This window comes from Eutrigla gurnardus (genome assembly GCF_963514095.1).
Source record: "Eutrigla gurnardus genome assembly, chromosome: 15".
Lineage (NCBI taxonomy): Eukaryota > Metazoa > Chordata > Actinopteri > Perciformes > Triglidae > Eutrigla > Eutrigla gurnardus.
In genome coordinates, this window is record NC_139938.1 from 486127 (window position 1) to 511919 (window position 25793).

Genomic DNA, 25793 nt, shown 5'->3' on the forward strand with positions numbered 1-25793 from the left:
AAATATATTTTCTGTTATTTATTTTATTTTCTTTCACACCAAGATATTAAACACAATATGAATGAACAGTTTCTGTTAATCTATTAATCAAAGGAACAGACTCAACTGTGGCCAAAAAAAGCTTGTGGAAATATATGTAATATATGCAATATTCAAAGTTTCAAGGTAATGTTTCAATATTCAAGGTATGCAAGGCTTTTCAAAGGTTCTGATGGGAACAGATAGAGTCACAATGTTTGACAGATTAGAGGGATAGACAGATAGAATTCCTTAATTTAGACAGAGGTGGAGATGTGACAGGATAGAATGAAGAGCCAATATTTTAGACAGAGTGGATAGAAGGTAAAGGAGAGATCGAATGCTTCAATGATAGGGGAGATGAGAGATGCTGGACAGCCGGACCTGCAAGACAAGAAAAAAAAATAGTACATTAGACAGTTTCAATATAAGAAATCAAATTGAGTAACTTTTACCCAAAGATAAAATGTCATTTAAAAAGGTTTCTGCTTTGAATGTCTTCACATTAACAGTCTAAAAACATAATAACTAACAAATAGCCCTATTATTACTACAATTCTGGTGTTATGAAATGCATCTACTCTGTGGGGCTGTTTTAGAAGTCTGTGTATCATTGCCACTTTGGTAAGTGTGTATAGGAAAACTCTTAATTTGAAGCTCAGTGCTGAAAATTCCGCATTTTTATTCATGTATGTATGTGAACTTACTGTTGCGTCACCTTGGGGCTGCTGACACTGATGGTCTGCAGTTAGAGACAGGGAGTAGGCGGGGGAAGGAGTGAAAGTACAGTGAGGCAGGTAGGGAGAGAGAGAAAGACAGACTATCAGTTTCATATAGGAAAACCAGCACCTCACAGCCCATTTCAATCCTAAAGATCATTTACTTCCTCCTGTCTTATCAAAATCTTGCACTTGGATACTAAAAATGAAATGCAATGGCTATTGCTGTAGCTAATTGGGGTTGTACCTCTGGACACACCTAGCCAGTGTTGTCAAAAATGTGTTTTGTAAAATGCTTGAGAACACAAAGAAATAGCCTCTTTACTTTACTTTTAGCATTATGTAATTCATGTTATTGCGGTGAGATATTATCAGACCCACACAGAATCTGCAGATTTTTTATTTTTACATTCTTCAGTAGTGACACAATGAAAATCTGCAGAACGATAAAATGTATTTAGGACAGACTGTCCTCCTCGAGAAAACGACCACATAGGTCGTGTGTCAAGCACCGAATTACGACCATATGTTACGTTTCAAAATAGCGCGCCCTCTAGCGGTCAAGTAAATATCGACACTCCGGTGTCTCAGACGATCGCCCCCCGTCAATCATCGGCAGAGACCCCCCCCACACGTCGACCTAAACCTACCCCCCCCCTACCCCCCACACCCCCCCCCCCGCGCGTGCGCGGACGATCGCCCCCCGTCAATCATCGGCAGAGACCCCCCCCACACGTCGACCTAAAGCTACCCCCCCACATCAGTTTGCTTGTAAATGTCTTCTAGTGTTCCTTTATTAAGCAAAAAGCACATTATTTGATCAAATTTCATTGTGCACCACAAAGTTCATTATGTACTGCTAAACATTTCTCCTTAGTAGATTATATATTCTTTTATAAAATCTGCTTAAGGGTTCACATGAGGCAGTAAAAGGTTATTCTAATTTCTAAATTGTCAATCAAATAAATATCAGTTTTGTGATAGCAAAATCAAAATCCATGTGTGTAAACTTACACTTCAAAGTCAGCAACGGGTCACCAACAGAGAGAATTGTCTGCAATTAGAGACAGAAAGCAGGATGGAAGAAGGAAGGAGGCAGAGAGGGAGAGAGAAAGATTATCAGTTTCATTTCAGAAGCAACCTCATGATCTCACAGCTCATTTCAAGTCCCACTGCTTATCAAGGTGGACAATTCCTTTCTCTATTTATTATTTCAAGGACACTAAAAAAGAATCTACAGGAAGTCCTTCCTGCCTGTACAACCAATGTTATCTGTGTCAGGACAGGCGGTCAGGAGGTGAAGCCTCACTCTTCACCCAAACAGACTTATGACTGATAAAGACACTCTCACCGTGGACTCATAAACCTTTCACCCTCAAAATTAAATGATCCGACTAACTGACATAACTGTACCATAACTTTACAGTACAATTTGGATTTAAAGTCGACCTCACACATTTCAAGATTCAAGAAGCTTTATTTATCCCATTAATATGTAGCGCAGACATTGCTATTAAGCCCACCAAGTCTGATTTTCACACTTTAAAAAAGTAAATACTGACCCAAGTGAGAACATGTTTTGAGAACCATGTTGATAAATATTTAAAAAATCTTTACAATATAAACTTGTTCTATTAAAATATTTGCAATATGTTCAGTGTATGCTGCATCAATAGTAACAGTACACAAAATAAAAGCAAAACCTGATTTAAATCATATATGAATGTTTTTTCTAAACAAAAAAAAGATGTACAAATGCTAAACCGTTACCTGCAGTCAATTACATTTCAGTTACAATATTGATTTACTTACCAACCAAAGTGTAGAGATGTGTGAATGTTCTGTTGAAGAGAAGAAACAATGTGACAAACTCAGTTAGCATGCAGATTTTCCACGTCAACTATAAACATCAAGTCCAGTGTGAATTATCCACGATGCCATGTTCCATTTCGTCTAACATAAAATAGAGATAGTCTGGCTCTAAGTCACAGCTACAATATCAACATAATAAATATAAAATAAATATGATGTGCTTGAATGCAGCTTACACATGAAGACAAAATATCGACAGTAGAGCCTGCATACAGAAGTAGATAACTACTGTTACTTAGTAACAGCATTATTTATTCAAGCTCATTCAAAGGCTGACTCATTAGTGTGTGGAACCTCTACTTTAAGCAGACTGGCGTTACATGCACATTCAACAACAAATACAATTAAAATTAAACTTTTAAATTAAACTTTTGCACGTAGATTTAAGAGATCCCTGGATCATATTTAACACCTAGGCTATGGTTGCCTAAAGTTACCTAACTGAGTGCTGCTAACAGCTAAGACTGCTGGTTAAAATCGAGCCAAAGACACACATCAACAGTATTATAAATTAGCTTGTTAGTGGTTAATTTTCCATTTTTTTTTTAATGTTCCTGCTTCACATTCGTGTCATGATAGTTAGCTGAGTTAGTGAAAACAGACATCTTTAACAAAAAAGAAACTAACATAAACCACTAACTTAATCAGTTGTTGTATGTCAGTTACCATGGCTAAAGCAAAGAGGCTGTATTTACCTCTTTGGCTAATGTTAGCGTTGGCCGCGATGCTAGCATTAGCATCGTTGCTAATATTAGCTAGCCGATAAAATGCTTTCCTCGGCTGTACGGTGAAAATATTTCACCTATCCATTAATGTTCGAATGCAGTATGAGTTAGAACCCACGTTTAAAACTCTTTTAAAACTAATAACTGTATTTTTACTGCTCAAAACATTAGTCACATTAGTTGGGAGACAGGCTCAGAGTTGCTTACCTGACAGGAGATCAGCACAAAATGACACAGCATTTTTGCTGCGCAGCTACCTTTTAATGAGGCGTTCAGGGGAACTCAGACATTCTGGCGTCAAAAACAAAATACTTTGAAAATCAGACTAATTATGATTTTTTATAGTCATTGCCTTTAAAGGCATACCAGTGGTGGCTGGTCTATGTGAGGGAGTACTTAGTATGTGAAAGCAGTGACATTTCAAAGTGGAGCATGTTTAAATATGTGCAAAAGTATGAAAAAAAAGCAAGAAATGTTTCAATGTAAGACTGTTTATTGTTTGTTTTTTAATTTCTGATGTTCATTCTCATGGGCACTTATTATTATTATTATTATTATATTATTTTTTATTATTATATTATTGCACACACACATTCTTCTTCCGCCCGTTTAGTAGTAGTTGTAGTAGTACTAGCAGAAGTAGTAGCTGTAGTAGTAGTAGTAGCAGAAGTAGTTGTAGTAGTAGCAGCAGCAGTAGTAGTAGTAGTAGTAGTAGTAGTAGTAGCAGAACTAGTAGTAGTAGTAGCAGTAATACTAGTATTATTAGTAAAAGTAGTATTAGTAGTAGCAGTAGTATTAGCAGTAGTACTAGTAATATTAGTACAAGTATTAGTATTATTAGTAGTAGTAGAAGTAGAAGTACTACTAGTACTAGTAATATTAGTACAAGTATTAGTAGTATTAGTAGTAGTAGAAGTAGAAGTACTAGTAGTAGTAGTCCTAGTACTACTACAAGTAGTGGAGGTAGTATCAGTAGTAAACTAGAAGTAGTACTAGTACTAGTACAAGTACAAGTAGTGGACATGGTATCAGTAGTAGGCTAGTAGCAAAAGGAGTAGTAGTACGAGTAAAAGTTCAAGTAGTGGACGTAGTATCAGTAGTAGACGTAGTAGTAGTACTAGTACTACTACAAGTAGTGGAGGTAGTATCAGTAGTATGCTAGTAGTAGTAGTAGTAGTACTATTACAAGTAGTGGACATAGTATCAGTAGTAGTACTAGTACAAGTTCAAGTAGTGGACGTAGTATCAGTAGTAGAAGAAGTAGTAGTAGTAGTAGTACTACTACAAGTAGTGGAGGAAGTATCAGTAGTAGGCTAGTAGTAGAAGTATTAGAAGTAGTATCAGTAGTAGGCTAGTAGAAGAAGTAGTAGTAGTAGTAGTAGTACTAGTACTACTACAAGTAGTGGAGGTAGTATCAGTAGTAGGCTAGTACTAGTAGTATTAGTAGTAGTACTATTACAAGTAGTGGACATAGTATCAGTAGTAGGCTAGTAGTAGCAGTATTAGTAGTACTAGTACAAGTACGAGCAGTGGACGTAGTATCAGTAGTAGGCTAGTAGTAGAAGTAGTAGTAGTAGTAGTCAGACAGACAGAGAGTGAGACAGAGAGAGATAGACAGACTTGTGTATACATTTTAAAGTTTAAATGGAGTTTCTAGGTGAAAGTATGCCTCAGCAGAAGATGTTTGACAAAAAAAACTACAAATCCCACTGACTGCTACTGTCTGCCGCTCCTGTCCGCCAATCAGAGCACACCTGCTGTCACTTCTAAAGATCAAAGCCACAGAGATCAAAGCCATCTACGCGCCTGTGTAACTGTCTAGAGCCTGTCTCTATTCCTCCATTTCGGAGGGTCCGAACAAAAGCTTCTCACGCTCACACCGAAAGTCGTATTGCCAAAATTTTCGCACCGTTAGCGCCACAAGACTCTGCTGAAGACACTGATCACTTTTATTTTTTCCTAGTGTCAGAAATGTGGACGCTAGGGCGAGTTAGAAATGTGTGATTTTCAGCATTTCTTTGAAAATCTGCTTCTCGATTTGCTTTAGATCGAATGAGAAGAAAAAGAGACTTGGCCGCACTTAGAGGTTGCTAGTTCAAATTCTGTAACTGTCACAGAGTTTTTGAGCACATTGTGAGAGACAGGACAAGTTTCTCTACAAAATTGGAAAAGATCACGTGTGTAGAGTGAAAATTGTGGCCGGGAGGAGTTTGGAAAGGAAAAAAATCTGAAGTATGTCGAGGAGCCCTCACACTCTAACGATGATGTCACGCACTCTAGCAGGCGCAATACACACCCATTATAAACTCTGGGGAGGTCTGAAAAAACCATAAAACATAAACTGTGATTATAGAAAAACTGTAAAAGATATCAAAAAACTGATAAAGAGTTTTATAGTTCAAAGTCTTGTAGATTGTTTAAAGTTTAAATGGAGTCTGTAGGTGGAAGTATGTGAAACTAGTCGGAGTTCAAAGAGGAGGATGTTAAAGAGGTTTTTAGGCTGATCTCCATAGGAATGCATTGAAAAAAAAATATGGAAAAAACTGAATAAATGAAAAAGTATGAAAGGTAGAAAAAAGGTTGAAGGTGAGCATAAAAGAGCTGAAAGAGCTGAACATTTTGATAGTTGAATGGTTTTTGTAGCTGAAAGTATGTAGAAGTTAGAGGCGACCGAAAAACGTACGGAAGAAGAATAATAATATGAAAAACTAGAAAATGCATTTCCTGCGGAAATACGTGGAAATGCTTTAATGCTGAAGCAACACTGAAAAAAAAGCTGAATATTTGAAGAAAATATTAAAAAAGCTGAATATTTCAAGAGAATATTCAAAAAAGCTGAATATGTGCAAAAGTTTGAAAAAGCTGAATAGTTGAAGAGAATATTCAAAAAGCTGAATATGTGCAAAAGTTTGAAAAAGCTGAACATGTGCAAAATTATGAAAAAAGCTAAATATTTGAAAATAATATTAAGAAAGCTTAATATCTGCAAATGTATGAAATAAGCTAAATAGCTGAACAAATATGAAAAACCTGAATATTTGAAATGAATATGAAAGGCAAAAAAATGTTGAAGACATGTTGAAATGTCCATAAAGAGCTGAACATTTTAATATTTGAATGTTCTTTTTGTTTTTAGTATTAGTAGGGTACTAATAGAAGTAGTAGGAGTAGTATCAGTAGTAGTAGTAGTAGCAGTAATACTAGTATTATTAGTAAAAGTAGTATTAGTAGTAGCAGTAGTATTAGCAGTAGTACTAGTAATATTAGTACAAGTATTAGTATTATTAGAAGTAGTCGAAGTAGAAGTACTACTAGTACTAGTAATATTAGTACAAGTATTAGTAGTATTAGTAGTAGTAGAAGTAGAAGTACTAGTAGTAGTAGTCCTAGTACTACTACAAGTAGTGGAGGTAGTATCAGTAGTAGGCTAGTACTAGTAGTATTAGTAGTAGTACTATTACAAGTAGTGGACATAGTATCAGTAGTAGGCTAGTAGTAGCAGTAGTAGTAGTACTAGTACAAGTACGAGAAGTGGACGTAGTATCAGTAGTAGGCTAGTAGTAGAAGTAGTAGTAGTAGTAGTCAGACAGACAGAGAGTGAGACAGAGAGAGATAGACAGACTTGTGTATACATTTTAAAGTTTAAATGGAGTTTCTAGGTGAAAGTATGTTTGAGCAGAAGATGTTTGACAAAAAAAACTACAAATCCCACTGACTGCTCCTGTCTGCCGCTCCTGTCCGCCAATCAGAGCACACCTGCTGTCACTTCTAAAGATCAAAGCCACAGAGATCAAAGCCATCTACGCGCCTGTGTAACTGTCTAGAGCCTGTCTCTATTCCTCCATTTCGGAGGGTCCGAACAAAAGCTTCTCACGCTCACACCGAAACTCGTATCGCCAAAATGTTCGCACCGTTAGCGCCACAAGACTCTGCTGAAGACACTGATCACTTTTATTTTTTCCTAGTCTCAGAAATGTGGACGCTAGGGCGAGTTAGAAATGCTGCTCATTTCAGGTTTCTTTGAAAATCTGTTTCTCAATTTGTATGGCAGCCCATTGGGAGAAAAAACCGACGTGGCTGCGCTTAGAGGTTGCTAGTTCAAATTCTGTAAATCTCATAGAGTTTTTGAGCACATGGTGAGAGACAGGACAAGTTTGTCTACAAAACTGGAAAATATCACGTGTGTAGTGTGTAAATTGTGGCCGGGAGGAGTTTGGAAAGAAAAAAAAGCTGAAGTGTGTTGGGCTGCTCTCACACTCTAAGCGATGATGTCACCCACTCTAGCACGCGCAATACACACCCATTATAAACTCTGATGAGGTCTGAAAAAACCATAAAACATAAACTGTGATTATATAAAAACTGTAAAAGATATCAAAAAACTGAGCAAGAGTTTTATAGTTCAAAGTCTTGTAGATTGTTTAAAGTTTAAATGGAGTCTGTAGGTGGAAGTATGTGAAACTAGTCGGAGTTCAAAGAGGATGATGTTAAAGAGGTTTTTAGGCTGATCTCCATAGGAATGCATTGAAAAAAAAAATATGAAAAAGCTGAATAATATGAAAAGTATGAAAGGCTGAAAAAATGTTGAAGATGTCCCGGAAAGAGCTGAAAAAGCTAACCATTTTTATAGTTGAATGGTTTTTGTAGCTGAAAGTATGCAGAAGCTAGAGGCGACCAAAAAACGTACGGAAGAAGAATAATAATATGAAGAAAAAAAATAACTAGAAAATGCATTTCCTGCGGAAATACGTGGAAATGCTTTAATGCTGAAGCAACACTGAAAAAAAAGCTGAATATTTGAAGAAAATATTAAAAAAGCAGAGTATTTGAAGAAAATATTAAAAAAGCTGAATATTTCAAGAGAATATTCAAAAAAGCTGAATATGTGCAAAAGTTTGAAAAAGCTGAATAGTTGAAGAGAATATTCAAAAAGCTGAATATGTGCAAAAGTTTAAAAAGCTGAATAGCTGAAGAGAATATTAAAAAAGCTGAATATGTGCAAAAGTTTGAAAAAGCTGAATAGTTGAAGAGAATTTTGAAAAAGCTGAATAGTTGAAGAGAATATTCAAAAAGCTGAACATGTGCAAAATTATGAAAAAAGCTAAATATTTGAAAATAATATTAAGAAAGCTTAATATCTGCAAATGTAATTTAATTATTTATTCAATTATGTGCACTGTTGCTTTCTTTGTGCTGCTGTAAGCAACACATTTCTCCTCTGGGGGTCAAAAAGGTTTGTCTTATCATCTATTCACATGGTAACATCACCTTTAGGACTACTTGGCATCACATTTTTTTAATCAACAATATAGTCTTGTTTCACTGGTTGCACAATAAATGATAAATGTACATATTATCCAGATGTCCCTGATTTAGTCAGACACACTTCCTGCCACTCAACAGTAGCAACTGCAGCGGTAAAAGGGGGGGGGGGGGGGGGTAAGTGTGGGCTGCACTTGATTACTGTACACGCTAGAGATGATCACTACATCACTCACTCTCTTGTGTGCTATTGCTTATGAGTATGAATTTATTTGAGGTAATGTGAAAATGTATTCATTTAAAATATATAGAAAATTCCCCCGCCGGGAAATTTTGAGAGGGAGGCAGTGGGCCGCCGCCCGGGGGTGTGTCTGTAAAAGTTTAAAGTTGAAACGGAGTTTCTAGGTGAAAGTATGACCGAGCAGAAGACGTTTGACTAAAAAAACTACATTTCCCATTACAAAATGTAGTTTTTAGTACATTCCTGTCCACCAATCAGAGCACACCACTCGTGTCTCCATTTTAAAGTTTAAATGGAGTTTCTAGGTGAAAGTCTGCCCGAGTAGAAGACGTTTGACTAACAAAACTACATTTCCCACTACTAAATGTAGTTCTTAGTACATTCCTGTCCACCAATCAGAGCACACCACTCGTGTCTCCATTTTAAAGTTTAAATGGAGTTTCTAGGTGAAAGTATGACCGAGCAGAAGACGTTTGACTAAAAAAACTACATATCCCACTACTAAATGTAGTTTTTAGTACATTCCTGTCCACCAATCAGAGCACACCTGCTGTCACTTCTAAAGATCAAAGCCACAGAGATCAAAGCCATCTACGCGCCTGTGTAACTGTCTAGAGCCTGTCTCTATTCCTCCATTTCGGAGGGTCCGAACAAAAGCTTCTCACGCTCACACCGAAAGTCGTATTGCAAAAATTTTCGCACCGTTAGCGCCACAAGACTCTGCTGAAGACAGGGATCACTTTTATTTTTTCCTAGTGTCAGAAATGTGGACGCTAGGGCGAGTTAGAAATGTGTGATTTTCAGCATTTCTTTGAAAATCTGCTTCTCGATTTGCCTTAGATCGAATGAGAAGAAAAAGAGACTTGGCCGCACTTAGAGGTTGCTAGTTCAAATTCTGTAAATCTCACAGAGTTTTTGATCACATTGTGAGAGACAGGACAAGTTTCTCTACAAAATTGGAAAAGATCACGTGTGTAGAGTGAAAATTGTGGCCGGAAGGAGTTTGGAAAGGAAAAAAATCTGAAGTATGTCGAGGACCCCTCACACTCTAACGATGATGTCACGCACTCTAGCAGGCGCAATACACCCAATGCTTGAAAGCATTTCCACCAAAAATAAAGATTAGGATAACATAGGTTGGAAATGCTTTAAAGCATTTCCACCAATAAACAAAATGGCCGAACAGGATAACATAGGTTGGAAATGCTTGAAAGCATTTCCACCAATTAGGATAACATAGGTTGGAAATGCTTTAAAGCATTTCCACCAATAAAGATTAGGATAACATAGGTTGGAAAGAAAAAATCCTATGAATAACACCTTTCATAGCTGTAGGGGGCCAGTGCTCGGTGCGATTGCCCCGTGGCCCTAACTATATGACACTACTAAGCAGTTATAATTGAGAGTGCAGCAATAGCCTACAAGGTCAAGCAAAAACTTTCAAAAATAGGACAGTGGTGTTTACTGTGTCTCAAATTGTATTTTGAAGTGATAGTAAGGCTTTTTAAAGTGTACTTGTATGAGATAGTCAGTGCATTACCTGCGGTAGTAGTAGTACGACCCCAAAATGGAGGATCAGCAGCAGGACAAGGGACAAAACTTAGAGAATGTTTTGCTGCAGACAGAGACACGAGACAACTTAATTTCAGCTACTTAAGGCTTTAGCTAGTTAGCTACTTTTAAAAAAAAAAATTAAAAAAAATATCTGGCTAAGTGTACACTCTATTTAGCATTAATGCCATTATGCTTAACGGTTACACTTACAAGCCATCAAAATTGATGGCTTGTATAGTAACTAGTAAAATAACTATATGACACTACTGAGCAGTTATAATTGAGAGTGCAGCAATACCCGTATCGATATCAATACTGCTTATACTTTAAGCTAGTAACTACTTGGACACTATGTCTGACAATAAGCATCACTTTATTGAACTGCCAGATTTGCATATAGTTGTGCGTTAGGCTTCTGATAAATAATGCCTGACACAGCTAGTTAGCGCACCGAGCAACAGAATATACATACTGGACAACATATGTATGTCCCGCTCTCAAAATAAAAGCATCTGCCTCTGTGTCTGTGAGCGATTGACTGCCTGTATGTGTGGTGGTGGGGAGACCACTACCCGTGAGCGAGAGAGAGAGCGGGATAGTCAAATAGCTGTAATCCTGTGGGCTCTGTGCGAAGCTAGACTCAGGCTCTGCATGACCTGTTGCTGCTAAACAGGCAGCGCTGCGGGCAACAGTTGGCCTGTAGACTGTTGTTTGACCACTAATGACGTTACTTATTATAACGTAACATAGCACTAGCACATAGCAAGCCTCTGTACTTAAGTGAAATAAACAATTCATTCAGCGTGCAGGGCCATCGGCTAACGTTATCAGCTAGCCGTTAGCCGCTAGCGCACCCCGCTAGCCTGCCTGACAATATGACGGCGTTGGATATCCAGCACCATCACACAAATTAGTCAACGTGAACTAAGTTAGCATGCTTTATGTTTAATCGAAATGTCAAACAGAGTAGGCTAATGACACCAATCATTTTAATACTGTTTTATCTACTTACCAACAACTCCACCACTGCTCCCTGGCTTTCTTGCGACTGTGACTTGTCAGAAAGACGTCGTTGGTGTAGACACTTGTCACTCAAACCTGACCAATGGGGAAGCACCCGCCCACTGCGGGACGTTTGTGTCAAAATGATTCAATCAAAGAAAAAACGACTTCAAAACTTTTTTCACTTCATTCAAAAAAAAAAAAACGACTTCAAAACTTTCTTCACTTCATTCAAAAAACTTCAAATCGAAAAAAATACACTTCAAATGATTTTTTATATTTGAGTTTTTCCTTTGATTGAAAATCTTTTTTTTGATTGAAGTAACTTTTTTGGGATTGAATAATTAAGACACAAATGTCCTACCATAATATGGCCCAAACAAAAAAAATTACTTCAATCAAAGAAAACATTTTCAATAAAAAAAAACAGTGTTCAAATGCAATTTTTTGAGTCTCAAATGTTTTTTTGCATTCAAAAACTTTTTTTCTATGATTGAAAAAGTTTTTTTTTTGATTGAAGTGATTTTTTTATTGAAAATATATTTTTTTTGTTTGAAGCAACTTCTTTTTTGATTGAATTATAAAGACACAAATGTCCTACCCATAATATGACCCAAACACAAAACAACATTACTTCAATCAAAAAAGTTGCTTCAAACAAAAAAAACGTCACTTCTATCAAAGAAAACATTTTCAATCAAAGAAAAACAGTGTTCAAATGCATTTTTTTGAGTCCCAAAAATATTTTTGCATTCAAACACTTTTTTTCTTTGATTGAAAAGGGTTTTTTTGATTGAAAATATATATTTTGATCGAAGCAACCTTTTTTTTGATTGAATAATAAAGACATAAATCTACCTCCATACGACTCCTCCCTCACCTCAGGTGTCATTCCAGCGGCTTTTAAGACTGCTACAGTGAAACCCCTCCTTAAAAAACCCACCCTAGATGCTGCTGACATCCAAAGCTACAGACCTGTCATCCTATCTCTCGCAAAACAACCTCCTTGACCCTAATCAATCAGGATTCAGGACTGCTCACTCCACTGAGACGGCCCTCCTCACAGTGACCCAGTCCCTGCGAGATGCCAGAGCCTCATCCCACTCCTCCGTTCTCATTTTCCTCGACCTATCTGCTGCATTCGACACAGTCAACCACCAAATCCTCCTCTCCACCCTGGCTGAACTTGGCATAACTGACTCTGCTCTCACCTGGTTTACATCATACTTGACAAATCGCACCTTTCAGGTCACATGTAATGTCCAAACCCTGTTCTCTGGACATGGGTGTCCCTCAAGGCTCAGTATTAGGACCGCTTCTGTTCTCACTCTACACCAGATCACTAGGTTCTGTTATTACATCGCATGGATTCTCCTACCATGTTACGCAGATGACACCCAGCTGTTCCTCTCTTTTCCCCCAACCTCTGACACTCACATTACAACTTGCATCTCGGGCTGTCTGGCTGACATCTCTGTCTGGACAACTGGATGTAAATGTAATGTAATTCAAAACCGCTGTTCTGAAAACTCTGAGTTGCCCATCTCAGAGTTGGTCAACCTAGAGTTCAGGTTTTTACTCAGAGTTTGTTAAACTAGTGATGTGACTTCCGAAACGGGCGTGTCGGCGCTTCTCTGAAGTCCCGGATCGAAACGTTTCGAAACGTTGTGCCGAAAAGCGGTCCTGAAATGCCCATGTCACGTGACTGTAGTTCAGTGATTGAAGGAACGCCTCTATGTTTCGAAACGGCTATTCCAAGACGGGCAGATCCTTTGAAATACTGGCCAGAGCGACGTGCTGTCTTCCCTAATTTGTACCAACTGACTAAGAAATGTTTAAGTGTCCCTGCAACAAGTGTACCCTGTGAAAGGATTTTTTCAAAAGCAGGGGAAGTGTTATCCAAAAAAAGAAACGGACTCAGCTCAAAAAGAGCTGAACAAATATTATTTTTGAAAAAAAATCTTTGATTATTGTATTGCATATAACAATGTGTCATTTATTTATTTTTAATAATGTTTCTTTAATTCAACCTGTATTCTACTTAAATTAGGGAAACCTAAGACCGGCTCATTTCATAGTGGCACATAATTAGGAGTTTTCTTTGGCCAGAGCATGTAGTTCACATAAGTGGCCACTAGATGCCACTGTAGAGTCAGGTTTCATATTCGTTTCAAGGCTTCAACACAGACTGAAACATCGCTTCGAACTGTTTCGAAGCTTCCCTTTGCCCATCACTATGTTAAACTTGCTTCCTGAAACGGGCCCCAAGATAATCCACAGGTAACCAGAACTCACGAACAGGGACCGACCGGGATACAACAGATACATCCGGGATAAAACAGACGACCGAGCAAAGACAGAATGGAAACACACAGACTAAATACACCAGGGCTGATTAGGTCGACGACAGACAGGTGTGGAAACACAAGGGCAGGCTATGGTGATTGGGGAGAATGAGAGGCAAGGCTGACGAGACAATGAGACACAGCTGGGAGACAGAAAAAAGGAGGGAAACCAAGACAGGAAGCAAAGCATGTGACAACACAAGACAGAAGGACTACAAATCTTCTCATCAACATCTGTCTGTGCTGTTCCTGTGAGTCATAGTCCAAAATTAGTATGCTGCATAAATATATCCATTTGGTTACTCTTTAGTTATCAGAGCAAAATTTGGAGGGCGACATTGTGTTTGCTTTAGGGTTGTTTTTTTACACCACAGATCAATAAGAGGAAAGAGATCGCTCTGTTTACACAATGTTTGGCTTCAGATACGCTTCCCTCAGAAGTCAGGATGTACAGGATATGTAGACTTAATGGGACAACAGTACTCATCTGTAGTTTTATGTCTAACTTGGAATTTTGCATTTCATTTTTCTAATTAAGAGCAATTCAAGCTAAACCGACCGTCAATGCATTAGTCGATTATTCAAACTCTACTCTTAATTTAAGTCTTGATTACTTTTATAAAATGAAATAATAATAAGCTAATGTTGGGTGTTAAATGTGCCATATAACTGGAGAGTCAGTCCTTATATACTGTGCCTTATAGTGATGGTTACTGTTGAAGATGACGAGGGTGATGTTCTGGGACAGACAGGACAGAGATCAGCCAACACAGTTTAATGATTGTCACAGTCCAGTTTGGACCAATCAGAGAGGCTGATGCCTGGGGGTCAACAGCTTCTGAAAACTATCTATTGATCATCAGCACAGGATGCTGCCCCCTGAAGTGGGGCACTCAAACTCATCTGCAGTTCACTGGTGTAAACAGGCACACAGTCTTCTGAATTAAAAGTCTGTTTGAGTTTGTTGTTGTGGCATAATTTCTGTGAGTGCCATGAAGCCAGCAGCGACTCTTCTAGGCCTCGTCCTCCTGCTGGATGCCACTTTTGCTGCAGAAAGTGAGTCTTTAACATTGTTATTTCTAATCCCCAAAAAACAATGACATATTTTCCCGCATGTATAGTGTATCTGATAAGAAAAAGATTTGCACGCTGTATTTTTTACTTATTCTTTTTCGGATCTGTTTAAAGTGTTGTTGGTTTTAATAAACTGTTGTTACTACAACCAGGGACAGTAACTAAGTACAGTTTATGATACTTTATACTTATACTACACCACATTTCAGGAAGTAAGTATTATATTTGTTACTCAACTATATATAATTGACAGCTGTACAAGCCATTTCCCTTTCAGATTTAAGTTTGTTTGATGAACATATAAAATATGAAATTACATGCACATCCCAGTGTCTGATTGGAATGTGTGCTAGATCAAAAACTAATCGATATGCACACCAAGTAGCTCGCATTAGAAGGATTGTATTGACTGTGTAACATTTCGAGCACCAGGCTCTTATGAGTCAGAGGGAGAGCTGGTGCTCCAAAGACATAAAATACAACACATTATCAGAAATGAAACTGGTGGTTCCCAATCTTTTGGGCTTGTGACCTCTTGTAAAAAATAAAGTGTCTGCTTTGGATGTTAAATCATTATCATCTGAGTGCTTCCCATCACTGTCTGATCACTACATCAATACATGTCGTTTTACATTCCAACTAACAGACTGTATTTCCACAGAGTCCTGCGTGGGTCGCTGTGGCTCTTTCGACCCGCAGACAAAATGCCAGTGTGACTCCATGTGTGTGTACTATGGAAGCTGCTGTGAGGACTTTGACTCCATCTGCCCTAAAAAGAGTCAGTACATCGGCGGACTGTTGAATACACTGTATTTTAATGAATGAAGCTCTTGGCTTCATGTGACAAATCTCTGTTCTGCCCTCAGTTGCTCGCGGTGACACATTCCACGAAATAGATGTAGAATCAATGACGACTACCGAGAGCACACCGACTCTCCTGCCAACTTTCAACACAATTGCAGCAACCACCACTGCCGCTCCCCCACTCACTACAACACAAGGGCCCACACCAACCCTGGACACCGACGCAGCCGCCTGCAGCGGTCGACATTTTGATGCTTTTCTGCAGCTGAAGAATGGGTCGATATATGCATTCAGAGGTAAACCTGAGCATCCACAAGGAGTTCTGTCCTCCACCATAGCTTTACTCAAATCTGGACAACTGTGCAGGCTGTACATTTTATTTTAATTTTTTTTAATTTTCAGTGTTGATACTTTGTGCTGGTTGAATAATCCTGACTGACTCTCATATGCCATATTGATCCAAAGCTGCTTTTCCTCCTAGGTGAATATTTCTTTGAGTTGGATGACAAGTCTGTTCTTCCTGGTTACCCAAAACTCATCCAGGATGTGTGGGGGATCTCTGGACCTGTAGATGCTGCATTCACACGCATTAACTGCCAGGGAAAATCCTACATCTTTAAGGTATAGATACATCGACCTCTAGAGTCTGTGAACAGTGAATGTTTTTATTAGACTGGAGGTATATTCTGACTACTTGTTATATGGGAAACCCAAATCAATAACAGTTGCTTTCTAATATTTGACTGTGAAGAAGATAAATAATCTTGTACATTGTTGATTATTCATTATTCAGCTCTAAAATCAGGTGAAATAGACATTGCTCACAAACAGCTGCAGGACCGATCATAACATTTTAAATGTTTTATTTTAGCATTCAGTATTGTAATAGACATGCATTGTGGTAGCATCAAACCTCACTGCTTTGTGCTTTGTATCGATTCCCCCTCAGGGGAACAAGTACTGGAGGTTTGACGGCGATGTCCTGGATGAGGACTATCCGCGGGACATTTCAGTTGGCTTTGATGGCATACCAGATGGTGTTGATGCCTCGTACGCCATACCAGCACCAAGTCACCGTGGCAGAGAGAAAGCCTACTTTTTCAAAGGTATTTTTGGTTGGATGGTCAGAATGTGATTGTTTTAGATCCTAGACAACACGATCAACAAATGAATGCAGAGCTCTAAAGCAAATCTTTTTGACTCATCTTGCATATGAGAATGAATTCAAAGGATTTTACCAGCATTTTTTACCTGCATGGGGGACTAAAGCCATATTTTATTTCACAATAAAAAAAGAAAAGATTTGAAGTAAAGTAAGAGTCACAAATATGTGTCCAGCAAGAATATGATAATCACCACGTGATCCCTCTGGTTTATGACCCTTGTAAATCTCCGGTGGTGGAAGTATATTTGCTCATGTTTTTGTACTTCTGACATACTTCCATTTCATGCTACTTTATACAGCACTTGACTCCAATATAATCAACAAATACATTATGAAGTCTAATTAAAATATGAAGAGTCAGGACTATATTAAGAAGTTCAAATTAGCCCCACATATAGCTGCAACATTAAAGTGATGCTAACACATGAACACATCTTTAGAATTCAATAAGATGATATAAACTGCTACAAAAAAATAAAGGGAATACCTAAACATCACATGCTAGTTCTCAATGAATAACATTTTATTTTATTTTATTCTATTCACTACAAAGTGCAATGCGTTGACAAAACAACATAAGGATGATTAATGAAATCAAAATCGTCATCTTATGGAGGCCTCGATTCAGAATCATACCGAAAATCAAAGTGGAAAATCAGATCGCAGGCTGATCCAACTTTTGTGGAGATTTTTCCAGACATGTCAAAATGATCACGTGTGGCCTCCACGTGCCTGTATGCACCCTCTGCAATGCCTGGGCATGCTCCTGCTGACACGACAGATGGTCTCCTGAGGGATCTCCTCCCAGACCTGGACCAGAGCAGCAGTCAACTACTGGACAGTCTGTGGTGGGACATGGCGTTGGTGGATGGAACGAGACATGATGTCCCAGATGTGCTCGATAGGATTCAGGTCTGGGGAACAGGCAGGCCAGTCCATAACATCAATGCCTTCATCATGCAGGAACTGCTGACACACTCCAGCCACATGAGACCTAGCATCGTCATGCATTAGAAGGAACCTAGGGCCCACTGCACCAGCATATGGTCTCACAATGGGTCTGAGGATCTCATCCCGGTACCGAATGGCAGTCAGGGTACCTCCGGCAAGCACATGGAGGGCTGTGTGACCTTCCAAAGAAATGCCTCCCCAGACAATCACTGACCCACCGCCAAACCGGTCATGCTGTAGGATGTTGCAGCAGCAGAACGAACCTGCTCTCATCCGTGAAGAGCACAGGGCGTCAATGGTGAATCTGCCAATCTCTGTGATCTCTAGCAAATGCCAATCGTATTGCACGGTGTTGGGTTGTAAGCACAGGCCCTATTTGTGGACGTCGGGCCCTAAAACCACCCTCATGGAGTCGATTTCGGACAGTTTGAGTTGAAACTTGAACATCAGTGGCCTGCTGGAGGTCATTTTGTAGGGCTCTGGCAGTGCTGCTTCTGTTCCTCCGTGCACAAAGGAGCAGATATCGGTCCTGCTGTTGGGTTGTTGTCCTTCTTCGACCCCTCCACGTCTCCTGGTGTACTGGCCTGTCTCCTGGAATCTCCTCCATGCTCTTAACACTGTGCTGGGGGACACAGCAAACCTTCTTGCCACAGTGTGCATTGATGTGCCATCCCGGATGAGTTGCACTAACTGGGCAACTTCTGTTGGTTGGAGAAACCGCCTCATGCTACCTCTAGTGGTGCAAACACTGCCAAAATTCAAAACAGAAAAATATCTACCAGAAAGGCAGAGAACAGAGAAATGGTCTGTGGTCACCACCTGCAGAACCATTCCTTTATGCTAATTGCCACTCGTTTCCACCTGTGGTCTGTTCCATTTACACAACAGCAGATGAAATTGATTACCAATCAGTGCTGCTTCCTAATTGGACAGGCTGATATCTCAGTGTGCACTTTATTTTTTTGAGCAGTGTATATGATTCTGAATTGGGCCTTTGTGCATGATGAGCACTTTTAGTATCTGGTGATGCTACACACGTTTTTCTACTATATATATATATAATATATATATTGTCACTTTTACTTAAGTAAAATATCTAAGTCTCCTCATTTCACACAGCTAAGTTTAGTTACTACTTTTATTGTATCGTTTTTCCTCCTGTGACATGTCAAAATGTGTTTTCAGGGGACAAGTATTACCAGTATCAGTTCAAGCAACAGCCTTCCCATGAGGAGTGTGTTCGGATGAGCAGGACCTCCCCCTCTGTCCTCTTCACACAATACACAGACCTCTTCTGCGATCAGACTTGGGAGGATTTATTTACAGAGCTCTTCGGAAGCCCCAGTAAGACTCTGTAGTAAGACTAAGGCAGTGTTTTCTTGTGTATTGAGATGTGTGTACGTTTCTAATCAGCTGTCACTTCTCCCTCTTTTCAGCCAGCAGTCAGCACAGAGGCCCTCGTTTCACCACCAGGGACTGGCAGGGCTTCAGGCCTCCCATAGATGCTGCCATCGTGGGACGAGTCTACCTCAGTCCCAAACCCACGCCATCTTCTCCACTGGTGAGGAGACGCAGCAGCCGGAGGAGGAGACCCAGCAAGAAGCGAGCACAGCGAAGAAGACAGAGCCGCTCCCTGTTTGATGATTTGTGGGGTTATGATACTTGGCTTGACTACAGCGACTACAGCGACTACAGCGGAATCTTTGAGAGCACCACACAGGAGTCAAAAAGCACCCCTGTTCAAAATGTGTACTTTTTCCAGAGAGGTATGAATGCATGGAGTCATTTTATCCCCAGAATAGAAAACTGTAAGAAGAATGAAAATGATTATATGCAAGCGCCCCCCTTTAACACTTTTTATTTTGTATGTTTCTGCTCTTTTTATGATGGCAGATAAATACTACAGAGTGGATCTGCAGACAAAACGCGTGGACACTACCAACCCTCCTTACCCACGATCCATAGAGAAATACTGGCTGGGCTGCAAGAATGAAGAGACACCTGCTATATCAAGGGCAGAGAAGAAATAGGCCACTGACTGAGTCCATGAGGAGAAGTTGTCTCTGTTTTAAACACACCTCTGAGTGACAAGTCTTAACGTAATTACAGTACAAGCCTTACAAGCCTTTACTTATCTTACTGACTACACGCCCAAACTTAACACTGACTAAATCTAAACCAAATTCTTAAAGTAAAATCATTTTAACAGTCAACGATTTCAAGTACAGAGCATTGTGTCCTCAAAAAAGGCTCTCATTAGTTTTCACAGATGGTCATATTGGTCTCCGTTGGTCTATATATTATTTATATATAGGCCTGCATAGCTAACCTGTTGTATATGTATCCCTACAAGAATAAAAGATTGTTGCACTGTAACCTGGTGCCAGTCTCTCCAGGAAGTCCAGCAGAAAATAGCGTTCTTGAGAGAGGTGAGCCCTCTGCCGGACAAACGATGCAAGGGAGGACACCATACACAAAACATGAAATAATCAATGAGTAAATGTAATTATATGTGTTGACCTATATCATTTTACGCACTTGTGAAAGCACTGTGTTCTGTTTGCCTTCGAGAAATGCTGATGCATGTATCCTGCCTGAATAGTCACAATAAAAGAACAGTTCTGCTTTTAGATAGTCACTGTTTTGCCTGTTGATTCAGTGAGGTTGACATACTGTCGCCTATACGCTATACTGTCCTGTGCTGCTTTTCCGTATTTACCAATCATTTTAGACATGTTAATTACGTTATTTGTGGCATTTATGCGTTGTGTTGTTGTTGTCACAAGTCTTATTTTTGTGAAATTGCTTGAGTAATTTTGATGTTTGACCTTCGCCATAGAACGTGTCGAGGGCAACGTGTCGAATATAGACGTGACAAAGATCACTGTTCAGGCAGCTGCGCATGATTTAGTTTGACAAGAACTGGAAATCCAGTTTCCACTAGTGTAAAGATGCTCACCATGATTTACTATCATACATTATAAAAACAGCTGTTTCAGTTACTCGATCGTTTCCTCGTGCTTCTATGATGCGCACTGTCCATTGGCCCAAAAACATAAGGCACCGCTGGGATTCGAACCCAGGATCTCCTGTTTACTAGACAGGCGCTTTAACCATCTAAGCCACGGCGCCACGTGACGTCACAGCTGGCCGCAGGGGGTTTAAATCCTATCCACATAACCATGGTTTATGATTATTTTTTTTTATTTGTGGCTCAGTGATCTACAATATGTAAAATATCTCTATACATTTTATTCACACAGGAAAGTCCTTTCTTTCGTCATCGTAAATGCTCTACTAACGTTAAGTCTGTTTACAATGCGCTCAACAGGCTATGTAGCTTTCTTCCAAATTATATTTTATCCGTCAACTCAAAAGATAATCAATCATTGCCGCAGAAATGTCCAAATCCGACAGACTGAAGTCGCCCAGCTCCTGAAAGCAGAGATCGGAAAGATCGTCCATGGACTCGTCAGTGCTATAGAAGTTCTGGTGTTCCAGTTCCCTCCGGACGCACTGCTTGGATCCGGAATGTCCGACTGCAGTGCAGCGGCTACCCACGGGCTCAGATCCCGGTGTGCTTCCTAGGAACGCCTCGAAGTCCTCTGTCAAATCCCACTCACTGAGCCCGCCGTGTGGAAGCACGTCGTGGCAGTAATCAGCAAAGTCTGGGGTTTGGCAGTCGTGGTCTTGGGGGATTTCTAAGGGGCACAATGTAGCGTGGTCGGCGGCAACGGGGGACGTAGGTGTGGGCAGAGACGGACTCCCCAGTATGGATGAGAGCCTGGTGGACTGAGGTAGACTAGGAGCAGGGTAGCCTGGCGGGGACGGTAGGCTGGGAGTAGCAGGGTAAAACGGAGCCAAGTGTAGGACCGGTGGACAGGGAGCTGACGTGTCGGAGAAATGGTGGTAGTCTGGGGAGGGTTGGTGGACCTCTCTGGTTGGTTTCTTGCTCTTGAAATAACGCGCGCGCCGGTTTTGGAACCACACCTGTTGAAAAGAATGACATGTGGTTATGTTTATGGCACACAGGGGCGTGATGCAAAACTACGCATTCAAAGTCCGCGAAGCACGTGTCATACCTGGATTTTAGACTCCGGCAGCCCAGTTATAGATGCAAGAGACTCCTTCATCTTAATGTCCGGGTAATGTGTGAAAGAGAAAGCCCGCTCCAGCTCGTTCAGCTGCGCCTTGCTGAACGTCGTGCGCTTCCGGCGGCGCTGTATGTCCGAGCGCGTCCTTCGGGCAGCGTCATGATGCACTGCAGGGATAGAGGTCACATATGTTTACTATTTATCAACTTTTCTCACCTCTCAATTGGAATTAAACACATTGCAAGTACAGACATGAACATAAGAACGGCTTTAAACTTAACGTTGTACATTAAGTACATCAAATAAATAACACAAAAAGGTCAGTCACTAACCTGTGCTGGAATCTTGTGCGTAATAGTCGTTGTTGTTCATGTCCAGGCGCTCAGCAGGCCAGTAGCGTCCCGAGTAAAGCGTGTTGATGTCAGATACATTACGGCCAGTAAAATCCAACCCGAATGCCATTATCCTCTACTACAGTATAGCCTAGTGATCAAACTCAAAGCACAAGGACGGTGTGTTTCCTCGAGCCTCTCCTCGACACTGGTGAGCACTCAGGACACAAGAGGCTTTTATACTGGATATTGTCAAGCCTTATGAACGCGTGCCTTTGATGTTACACAGCCTTTAACGGCTGTTTGATCCCCGATGACCCATTAATGTGCCCATTTAGCCGAGCAGGAGCTGGTCCTGTCCTGCCAGAGTGTCAGGTCACGTAACACCTTCTGGTAAATTCCTGCATGAGATGATTTGTAACCTAACAGAGATTAAGGGTTAAGATGATTTAAACCTACATATGTGTTTTATTCATTTACACTAAAACCAAAACAATACATTGGGTCGGTGTGTCGGATACACATGACAGGTAAAGCAACAATCACACGTTCAGTCTGTGGCACATCCTCTCTTCCACGGCTCGCTGCCTCCTGGTGCGCATCAGAAAACAACGTGTGTGGATGCTGGAAGTGTATTGAAGGGAGCTGCCGAAGTGTGAGGTAAGTCAGCTATAATGTGTTGAGGTGACAATCCGGGCGACTTGTCCCCCTTCCTGGTCGGTTGCGTTTCCACCGATCGAGACATCAAAACACCGGATAACGCACAGTCCAATGCACGGCCAGTTTCCAGGCTGGAGCCAGACTCGCAGCGTATGGGCCATTCGAAATGTACAAACATAAGACAGACTCAGGCGGCTGAACACCGAGGCAGGTATGGATGCGTTCAATTCGGTTATGTATTTTGCTCTCGGTGGTCATTTACAATTACAGATATGTATCTGATTTCTAAAGGACAGGTATTCCTAAGGTCACATGGAGAGCACGTGATGTTAGAAATGATTGTGGGTCCATCAACCGTGGTGATTGGCGCGCATTACCGGTAAGTATCCCGCATTGGCTGCTACTTCCGCGAACAATGGGCCATTAAGATCATAACTCAAACGGCTGCTGACCGTCACATGACTTACATTAAGGCAACAATATATCGATACCAAAAATAGATGCGCTGTCGAAACAGGGTCACGCGCTGCCAGATCCCATGTGACCCCCTGACCCTGAATCTTTGATTCTGTCAGAAACGTGGAGTCAATGTTTATACGCCTAAAACGGTTGTATTAATGTCTTATTTGTTATATTTGTATAGACGTCATTGTATATATACTTTTGCCTGTAATACATTATGTTGCACTATTTGTTGCTTTATGAGAGTAAGGCGAAAAGAAACCTGTAGGTGGCAACATTAGACCGTTTTTTAAGTATTTTATCTATCTATCTATCTATCTATCTATCTATCTATCTATCTATCTATCTATCTATCTATCTATCTATCTATCTATCTATCTATCTATCTATCTATCATTTAAGTTAATATATATTATATTGTTTTGGCACCTCATTTATGTATTATATATATATATATATGTGTGTGTGTGTGTGTGTGTGTGTGTGTGTGTGTGTGTGTGTGTGTGTATTTATAGAGCTTGACAACAGAATAACCAATTTCTAAACATGTCAACGTCACGGAAAATCATGAAAGGCAACTTCCTGCGCAAGGAAGAAGAGGACATGTTGTAAGGGGAATACAGTTGCTCTACGTAAATAAAAATACAATAACAATTTCCATGGAAATGTGAGTGCAACTTGTTATACTGTAAAAAAAAAAAAAGTGTACTGAAATCGGCAACCTTCACTGTCAATTAAAAAAAAATAGGACACACCTGAAACGTGGATATAAGGAACATTTCCAGGCTCTACTGCCATCCTGAAAAAAACATCCAAACATTTTGACCACCATTGTTTACACGTGACAATGCCAAAGAAACTTTAACCAGCTGATTTTGGAGCCATTCCTTAGATAACGCTCTCCTCCACCATCATCAAAACATCATGATGAGAACATTTAATTTGGAGGAATGGAGTCCATTCCTGCAGTAGAGCTCAAAGATGTTTGATTGTTGTTATTATTATTATAATTCAATACGCCATTATTAATCCACAGAGGCAATGCGGTTTGGAAAGAAGCAGGCAGGAAACAGACATTTTAACAGGCAGACTGACGTTTACAAGCAAAAGAGAGTTGATATGGGAAGAAAGTCATCACTTTAAAAATAGATAATAGTCCACATGGCACTGGCAGATAGGTATGGCGTTTAAGTATTTCTTGTGCCAAGCTCCAGATAGAGCTTAGAAGTTCCTTCAGTCGGAGGGCTTCCCAAGCTTATAGATCACCTGGAAGGTAGATCGGCAGTAGAGGAAGGTTTGTTGTCACCCATCTATTTATGTGAGATAGAGCTAAACATTATTGTTTTGAATTTTTTAGTTGAGTTTGAATGACTATTTTGGTTTATAATACTTTATTATTAACTGATTTTATTGAAATATCAGGGGTCAAATCACAAATAGTCATAATAGCACAATGGCCTGTTTTCTTACATGTATCTTTTTCTTCTCACACATTCCTTGTTCATGGAGCCACGCTATAAATCTGATCTTATATCCAGCCTCCAAACCGTATATTCCTGACCTCTCCATAAAGAAAACCCCTCATAATACACAAACTATGCTTCTCTCTGTGTCTGAATGTCTTAGTTTATACCTCACAAACTCAGGTGTGCACACAGAGAGGAGTGTGGACACAGAAGACCAGCGTTTCTTTAAGAAATCGGGATTGACACTCAGGTGTGAATGACGCTGTATTCTCCTCTCCCTCACCTACATCCTTGCTCCTTCCTTCACAATACACAAACACCATTCCTCAGCCCCGCTGTTTGATGTGGAAACTCCATCCACATTTCCTGTCAACCTGAGAGATCTTTTGGGCCTACTCCATGCGCCACATGGATGAGGTGAGGGGTTACCCCTTGCATCACGTCCTGTGCTGTAAAAAGCCCTTCTGGATCGGAGAATTGGAAGTTGAGTGTGATTACAGCTCGGCTGTGGATAAAAGAACATCAGACTGCAAAGGGAGGGGGGGGGGGGGGGGGGGGGGTTCTGATATGTACTGGATTATGAAGCACCAGATAATGGTTCTTTAAATTTGTATGAGAATATTTTTCACCATTATAAAGCCATCTATTCATAAAAATGTCCGCTTCTCTGCGTTAGCCAGACAAGGTTACAGTTTTGCTAATTTTAACAGGCTAAGTCCTAAAAATGATGATGATGAAAATGATGTTAATCAGGTAGCATGTTTACCTTCACTGAACACAAAATATACTTCTAACTAGGGCTGATGGGAATGTATGGAGGCCCATTTTCATCAGTGTCAGGAAAGAAAGAGAAATTTACTCAAAATAATGACTTAGTATCTCACAATAATGACTTAATATCTCAAAATAATAACATAATATCTCAAAATAATGACTTAGTATCTCACAATAATGACTTAATATCTCAAAATAATAACATAATATCTCAAAATAATGACTTAGTATCTCACAATAATGACTTAGTATCTCACAATAATGACTTAATAT

The 25793-nt window shown here is 40.0% G+C and overlaps 2 protein-coding genes across 2 annotated transcripts; one reads left to right on the plus strand and one right to left on the minus strand.

Moving 5' to 3' along the window:
• Window positions 1-14629: 14629 nt before the first annotated feature.
• vtnb (vitronectin b) lies at window positions 14630-19843 on the plus strand. Its single transcript, XM_084029016.1, has 8 exons — window positions 14630-14794; window positions 15474-15590; window positions 15679-15912; window positions 16098-16237; window positions 16566-16722; window positions 18918-19076; window positions 19169-19498; window positions 19626-19843. Exons 1-8 carry the CDS (start codon window positions 14731-14733, stop codon window positions 19760-19762), a joined length of 1338 nt encoding a protein of 445 aa, XP_083885142.1. The 5' UTR covers window positions 14630-14730; the 3' UTR covers window positions 19763-19843.
• Window positions 19844-19867: 24 nt separating this feature from the next.
• Window positions 19868-22598, minus strand: LOC311025876 (uncharacterized protein). Its single transcript, XM_084029017.1, has 3 exons — window positions 22159-22598; window positions 21815-21993; window positions 19868-21722 (listed from the first exon to the last, which is right to left on the minus strand). Exons 1-3 carry the CDS (start codon window positions 22286-22288, stop codon window positions 21099-21101), a joined length of 933 nt encoding a protein of 310 aa, XP_083885143.1. The 5' UTR covers window positions 22289-22598; the 3' UTR covers window positions 19868-21098.
• Between the last annotated feature and the right edge of the window lie 3195 nt (window positions 22599-25793).

Bases quoted from the DNA above. Each gene is read 5' to 3' on its own strand.
- vtnb (XM_084029016.1), top strand. From the start codon at position 14,731: ATGAAGCCAGCAGCGACTCTTCTAGGCCTCGTCCTCCTGCTGGATGCC. The intron at 16,238-16,565 runs GTATAGATACAT...ATTCCCCCTCAG, and splicing joins GAAAATCCTACATCTTTAAG to GGGAACAAGTACTGGAGGTT. The intron at 19,077-19,168 runs GTAAGACTCTGT...CCCTCTTTTCAG, and splicing joins AGAGCTCTTCGGAAGCCCCA to CCAGCAGTCAGCACAGAGGC.
- LOC311025876 (XM_084029017.1), bottom strand. From the start codon at position 22,288: ATGGCATTCGGGTTGGATTTTACTGGCCGTAATGTATCTGACATCAAC. The intron at 21,994-22,158 runs GTTAGTGACTGA...CTATCCCTGCAG, and splicing joins CGCACAAGATTCCAGCACAG to TGCATCATGACGCTGCCCGA. The intron at 21,723-21,814 runs GTATGACACGTG...TCTTTTCAACAG, and splicing joins TGCCGGAGTCTAAAATCCAG to GTGTGGTTCCAAAACCGGCG.